General features: G+C 43.8%; 1 protein-coding gene across 1 annotated transcript; it reads left to right on the top strand.

The window, feature by feature from the left end:
* Positions 1 to 700: 700 nt before the first annotated feature.
* Positions 701 to 6,882, top strand: LOC128402648 (acrosomal protein SP-10-like). Its single transcript, XM_053366934.1, has 4 exons — positions 701 to 815; positions 4,297 to 4,385; positions 5,546 to 5,680; positions 6,637 to 6,882. Exons 2-4 carry the CDS (start codon positions 4,304 to 4,306, stop codon positions 6,783 to 6,785), a joined length of 366 nt encoding a protein of 121 aa, XP_053222909.1. The 5' UTR covers positions 701 to 815; positions 4,297 to 4,303; the 3' UTR covers positions 6,786 to 6,882.
* Positions 6,883 to 7,435: the final 553 nt, after the last annotated feature.

Below are 7,435 nucleotides of genomic sequence, written 5' to 3'. Positions count from 1 at the left end.
AGCAATCCAAAAGTCATATTGGCTTTCCTAAAGACTCTAAATATTTCCTCTGCCTCCTTAATCCCCCTTTGCCTGAGAACAAGTAGGCAGATAGCAATCAGGGGGAGTTCCTGAAGGGATTCCTCCCCTATATCTATTAACCTCCTTTGTATTAATTGTCATTGTTTGCCCAAATGCTCTGCATTGAGGGATGTCTGACAAGCATCCTGATTGTCTTATCAAATGCTAATGTTGTGTGTAAACTGTGTCTGCAACAATGTAAAACTTGCTAAATCCTGAGGAATATCACACCTTGGCCTGCCTGAGCCACAGTAACCCCACCTTATGTGTGATATAATTTCTGACTGTTTGTAGAGGGGATGTCCTCCTTCTCCATGCGAAAATGCAAACCCTTAAAAGAGATGTTTCTTCTTGGTTCTGGATCTTTCTTGCTTCATTGCTAGGAGGGAGGGAACTCTGTTGCTATCATGGCATCCTGCCTCCATCCAATCATCTTTGACTGATCATGGACTTAGGGGACTCAGTCCCTTGGGGAGTTGGGAAGCAAAAGCCAACCACCCCTATTTTTCTATATCACATTGAAGTTGTAATGATTTTTAGAACCATTGAGAGGACATTAAAAAAAAATCTCTCTCTCCCTCCACTTCCCCATCTTCACATCTCATCCCTTTTTACTCCTCTCACTGACTCTCTAGCTGGGTACCCAAAGCTTCAAGTTCTATCCTCCCCAACATTCCAGTCTCCTTAGTAACACCATGCTCTACACACTGTCTTGACCTCTCCCTTCCTTCACTCCATCCGGATGCATCTCCCAGGTAGGCACAGCTTTATTTTGTTTGGTTGTTAAAGCACTGAAAACACTGAAATGCTATTAATGGATTTTAACTTCCAGCTAGTGAAGCTATCACTTGGCTTTAATGGGTTAAAAGGGAATTCTGGTGAGTATCCTACACTGGGGGATCAGTGGTATCTAAATTTTGATAGATGAAATAACTTAAAAGCTTTCATTGGCTGCCCATATGTTACTGGGCCAGGTTTGAAGTTCTTATATTAATTTACAAGGCCTCTTTCTCTTCTATAGCCTCATAGCTCATCTCTTCTTCTTCAGCCACCAACACAGCAACAAACTCTCCCGAATCTTCTCATCTCCATTGTGACAACTGTCTCAAACTCTGCACACTCCCTCCCTCAAACCCCTTCCTAAAACATGGAGAGGCATGTTTTAAAGCATTGAACAGAAAGTATCACAATACCTTGCATGGATTTTAGCTTCCAGCTGGTGGAGCTATTGCTTTACTTAACTCTGCCATAAGGAATGTTAAGGAGCGAAATTTCTGGTGCAAGTAATCCAGCAACAATACAGTGGTACCTCCGGTTGCGGACAGGATCTGTTCTGAAAGTCCGGTCGGATCCTGAGGTTTCCGTAACCAGAGGACCGCTTCTGCACATGCGCGCATGGCGAAACCTGGTCCGATACCTCCGGGTTTGCCACTTTCGTAACGTGAAGTTTATGTAACCAGAGGGTTATGTAACCGGAGGTACTACTGTAGTTGAGGAACAGCAGGGGGAATATCCAGGTACATAGCCTCAAGCTCCTTAGAGGAAGGGGGGAACGCAAATGGGGAGGTTGTTGGAGCCCTGTGAGGGCAGTCATATCCTCAGACATTTTGGAACCTGAGGCGGATCAGAAATTAGGGCTGGATCTAGACACATCAAAGAGGTGTTTCAGTTAAGTGCACTGTAAACTTTGTATGAGAAACTGAGGTTGGCGAAAACGGGATGCCACAGCGCCATCTGGTGCCACAGTGGTAGAATGCATAAACAACACATATAAAGCGCTTTTTCTTTGCCACTGTAGCTGAGTCCCAGGACCTCTCTGGGAATTGTAGTTTGTTAAGGGGGCTTAAGAGAACAATCAGTCACCCTGCTACCCCATTTCATTTAGCGAACCTCGAAAAAAGTGCTATTGGGATAAAAGAGTTGGAGATAACATCCCCCTCTACAACCTATTTTCAGCCATCTAATTCAGAATACTTTTCTTCTGCACTATACTGTTATAGGAATTCTAAGGTCATTATATATATAGTGGTACCTCGGGTTAAGAACTTAATTCGTTCCGGAGGTCTGTTCTTAACCTGAAACTGTTTTTAACCTGAAGCACCACTTTAGCTAATGGGGCCTCCTGCTGCCGCCGTGCTGCCGGAGCACGATTTCTGTTCTCATCCTGAAGCAAACTTCTTAACCTGAGGTACTATTTCTGGGTTAGTGGAGTCTGTAACCTGAAGCATCTGTAACCTGAAGCGTATGTAACCCGATGTACAACTGTATTCATAAATGTACAAGGCAAACACATACATAAGTATATAAACCATGTGTCTGAAATAGTTCAGGAGAACAATCCTGAAGCTGTTTTGACTCTCCCAAATGGATCTCAAATATTTCTCTGCAAGGAGGAAGGAAATAGGAAAAGCTTTCCAATCATCTTTGGACTGTAGGGGCTCACACCTCCCTGTAAATACAGTCTGGCAAGTATCTGTTAAACTGAGCACACTGTCAATATGCGTAAGAGATTCAGGAACTAAGTATTTACCATCTCAAAGGAATGGCCAGGCCACCCAGAAAAGGCAATCAGATAAGGCATTATCAGGTATCCTGGCAGACAGGAGAGAAGCAACACACTCAAATTTCTGCTGGGGACCACCTCTTTCTGTGATGTATGTATGCTGTTTTGGGGGCGGGGTGGTCTTGTGCTACAGGGGAGGCAATTCCAAAAGTCTATATAAGAGCTTGCACACAAAAGTTCTGGGTTTCTCTCCTCCCTGCCTGCCTGGGGCGAGTGGGGGACCCTGTTGCAACAGTTGAATAAAGATCAGGCTTGCTAGCTGCTTTGCTTCTCAATACTCTCTGGTTGGCCTCTGTTATTTTCTCCTACCGATAGAGAACCTACATAAGGACTCTATACGGGCTCTTGGATACCCCATAAGGAAAAAAGGAGCAGGTTTTTCTTGTAACAAATCATATATGCATATATACACATACGTTCCCCCCTTTGTCTTTCCTTTGCATATTCCTCCCTCTGCATTCTCCCCTGTCCCCCCCCCACCTCTCTCTTTTTCTTTCTGTGGGGTCCTCTATTTTGGCTATTTTATTATTATCAGTTTCGTTTCATTGCACCTTTTTCTATTGCTTTCGTGTGTGTGTGTGTGTGTGTGTGTGTGTGTGTTGGATTGAATTACGCTAGTGTCGTTTCTAATGGATGGGGTAGGGTGGTTGAGTGTGTCCTTCTTCTTCTCGTTTGCTTTCAGACTTTCATTGTTTGGGCAGCCACCCCCCTCTCGAAAAAGAGCAACAATGAGACAGCCCTAAGATGTCTGAAATAGATGACAATACAAAGGGTGTATTTTATGCTTTAAAATAAATTTGGGGCAGTGGAAGAGCGAGAAACAAACAAATGTCCCACTGCATAAAAAGACCCAACTCCACTCCAGGAGGAGAAAAGGACGGTGGGTTGAAAGGAGAGAGGAAGGGTTGCAACATTTGGGTCTTTTTAGTTTGGGGGGGAATGTGAGCAGAGTGGTACATGATAGTGATGTATACAAGTGCGAAAAGTGAATAGAGAGAAGTTTACATCCCTCTCTCATAATACAGTGGTACCTCGGGTTACATACGCTTCAGGTTACATACGTTTCAGGTTACAGACTCTGCTAACCCAGAAATATTACCTCAGGTTAAGAACTTTGCTTCAGGATGACAACAGAAATTGTGCTCTGGCAGCACAGCGGCAGTGGGAGGCCCCATTAGCTAAGTGCTGCTTCAGGTTAAGAACAGTTTCAGGTTAAGAACGGACCTCCAGAATGAATTAAGTTCTTAACCTGAGGTACCACTGTACTCAAACTTGGGGCCATTCAATGAAGTCAAATATTGGAAGTTCCAAGAGAAACCCCCAAAATAAAATAAAAATCACCTTCACACAACACTTATGAAATCCACTCCCACAAGTTGTATTGATGGGCACCAACCTGGATGACTTTCAGCTTAGGGTTTTACACATTTATAGAGGGTGGCAACTAGCTATGGTGGCTGTGTCCATTTCTACCACCAGAGGCAGCAGGAGGGAGCTTTTACGTTCAGCTCCTCCTTTTGGGCTTCCCATAGGCATCTGGTCAGTCACTGTGAGAACAAGATGCTGGCCTATCATGGTTTTTTGGGCTCAGCCAGCAGGGCTCATCTGGTTTACATTTCCCCACCTCTGGCTGGCTTTGGGATTCTCTCTTCCTCTGATATTTGTCTCTGCAGCTTCCTCATGTGCCCTGAAGGAAAGGGAAAGAAGATGTACAAAACTCTGGCACTGAGCTACATAGTCTCAGTCTACCTAGCAAGCAGTCGTAAGTTATTATTATTACCATACTTTTCTGTGTATAACACGCCCCTGTGTATAAGGTGCCCTCTACAGTGGTACCTCAGGTTAAGAACTTAATTCGCCGGAGCACGATTTCTGTTCTCATCCTGAAGCAAAGTTCTTATTTCTGGGTTAGCGGAGTCTGTAACCTGAAGTGTATGTAACCCAAGGTACCACTGTATTTTGGGAGACTCCAATTTAAGAAAATGACCCAGAGTTGTGGAGCTTTGGGGGGGGGGTTGGCCCAGAGTTGTTGAGCTTTTTTGGGTACTTAATTCATTCCAGAGGTCCGTTCTTAACCTGAAACTGTTCTTAACCTGAAGCACCACTTTAGCTAGTGGGGCCTTCCACTGCCGGCGCACCACTGCTGTGCGATTTCTGTTCTCATCTTGAAGCAAAGTTCTTAACCCGAGGTACTATTTCTGGGTTAATGGAGTCTGTAACCTGAAGCATATGTAACCTGAAGCGTATGTAACCCAAGGTACCACTGTAGTCTGCAACAAGCACAAACAGCAGCAGGAAATAGGAAGCACAATTGCCGCAGCAGCAGCCAATCCACAGCAGCCCTTGAAGAAGCAACCAATCACACACCCACTTAACACACCATCAGCCAATACAAAGCAAGCCTTGCCACAGCCACCAATCACACACAAAATCGCCAATGACAACCACTGCAACCAATCACCTGTCACCCCTACCCACTACCCGTGTATAAGACACCCCCGGGTTTTAAACCTTATTTTATAGTATAAAACCCTCATCTTATACACTGAAAAATACAGTAGTCCAAATGAGGCATAGTTGCAACCAGGGCTGCAATCCTATGTGGACTTATTTCAGAGTGAATCCCAAAGAGTTCAGGGAGATTTTGTAAACACCTAGGCGACAGAGCTGGGATTGTTTCTTGAATATCATTACATTAGCGTTACCATATGTCTTCCTTTCCCAGACACGTCCTCTTTTTCAGGATTAACATTTCCATCTGGGCGGATTTTTTAAATTTGGCAAGATGTCCCAGGGTTTTTGGTTGGGGTTTTTTTTTGTTTTGTTTACGGTAACCCAAGAAAATTTTTCTAGTGCATTAGATCCAGTTTATCCAACTCAATACATTGCAGCCATTCAACAAATGATTTTCCCCCTCCACAGAAGTACCTCGTGGTTATAGGCCTCTCATATGTCTTACCTGTGCCGACGTACAGCCAGATGGTAAATGTGCAAATAAATCAGGCAGTTGTATCACCAAACAGAACGAGCTCTGCTACAACCGGATGGTGAGCTGGAGTGAGTATTAAAGGGAAGGGATGGTGGGAAACCATGTACTGTACCGTATTTTCTTGGGAGAAAGGGGTAACCCATGGGGCAGTGTTTGGGGTTGCTCTGAGGTTTTTGTGGGCACCAGAGGGCAAGCTCAAGGGTGCCCTTGAGCCTACAGGCACTACACTGGTGACCTCTGATCTAAATCCAACATCATTCATACTTGGGATACTTAGGGCTATAGCCAACTAACTTCTATGCAAGAATAAACTCACTGAAATTTAAAAGCCCCTTCCTTTCAATAGATTTACTCTGAGTATGGCTAGCATTGGATGCAATCCTATGGCTGCAGTCCTAAGACTGGCAGGTGGACAGATGGACTGGATGTGGTTGAACTGCCAGTCCAATGTCCTGGAGGGCTTTAGCCCAGAGGAATGGTTTGTTTTTTTTAAAAAAGGTCAGAAGCACATGTAGATTTCTTTTTAGAAAAAAATAAAAATTACATTGTGTTTGTTATTTCCTTTGATGTTCACAGACCCTCCAAGTGTCCCTATTTTCCATGAACAGTCCCGGATTTACAAAAACCATCCTTGTTTCTGATTTGATCCCGGAATGTCCCACTTTTCCTTAGGATATCCCTATTTTCATTGGCGAAATCTTGGAGGGTGTAGAGTTATGCGATCCGTGAATCAAGGAGATAAGTAACTATACAACCTTTAGAAGACATCTGAAGGCAGCCCTGAATAGTTTTATTATGCTATTGGAAGCCACCCAGAATGGCTGGGGTAACTTAGTCAGATGCACAGGGTATAATTTTTTTAAAAAATGATGTTGTTGTTGTTGAACAGTACATCCCTATTTTCATTAGAGAAATGTTGGAGGGTGTGTGTTCAGGTCAGGGAGTGTTTGAAATATTTCCTGCAGAACGTTACTGGCCCTTGAAGCTCATTCTTTGCTCATTCTTTCTCAACTCATCATCACAGATTATGAAGTTCTGTTCGTGGACAGGGGCTGCACTTCCAAATGTAGACGACTACAAGAAAACTCAAACTATAGGAACTTTACCTTCTGCTGCGGCAGCACCCCTAAGTGCAACAATGTCAACATCTGGGATGATTCCAAGTACAGCTAATAGAAGCTGGAGCGGTAACCTGCCCATCCCTAATTAAGCACTTCTTTATATATGGAGAATGTGAACTCTTTGTCCAATAAACTCATCTTTGAGCAGACTCAAGAGTGTTTGATCTCCCTAAACATGTTTATTTGCAAATAGTGCTGTGAGAGTCTGTCAATTTTGGTCCCTCATCATTTCCCAGCTGTGACTGTATTTCCAAATCTTGACCATATTTCAGTACAACTTTATGGTTTTCTTTCAAAGTCCTCGCAAAAAGAAGTTATTGCATTTCTCTTAATATTTGCCACTTTTTAATATAATTTTGCCAACAAAGGTCCTTGCCAAAAAAGGTCCGTATAGTTAAAGCTATGGTTTTCCCAGTAGTGATGTATGGAAGTGAGAGCTGGACCATAAAGAAGGCTGATCGCCGAAGAATTGATGCTTTTGAATTATGGTGCTGGAGGAGACTCCTGAGAGTCCCATGGACTGCAAGAAGATCAAACCTCTCCATTCTTAAGGAAATCAGCCCTGAGTGCTCACTGGAAGGACAGATCATGAAGCTGAGGCTCCAATATTTTGGCCACCTCATGAGAAGAGAAGACTCCCTGGAAAACACCCTGATGGTGGCAAAGATGGAGGGCACAAGGAGAAGGGAACGACAGAGCACG

Source organism: Podarcis raffonei, chromosome 15 (genome assembly GCF_027172205.1).
Source record: "Podarcis raffonei isolate rPodRaf1 chromosome 15, rPodRaf1.pri, whole genome shotgun sequence".
In the NCBI taxonomy this organism is placed as follows: domain Eukaryota; kingdom Metazoa; phylum Chordata; class Lepidosauria; order Squamata; family Lacertidae; genus Podarcis; species Podarcis raffonei.
Note: the sequence above shows the minus strand (reverse complement) of the source record. Positions and strands in the feature narration are given on the sequence as shown.

Coding starts and splice junctions, on each gene's coding strand:
- LOC128402648 (XM_053366934.1), top strand. CDS start 4,304: ATGTGCCCTGAAGGAAAGGGAAAGAAGATGTACAAAACTCTGGCACTG. Junction 4,386..5,545: donor AGTCTACCTAGCAAGCAGTC/GTAAGTTATTAT, acceptor CCCCCTCCACAG/AAGTACCTCGTGGTTATAGG. Junction 5,681..6,636: donor CAACCGGATGGTGAGCTGGA/GTGAGTATTAAA, acceptor TCATCATCACAG/ATTATGAAGTTCTGTTCGTG.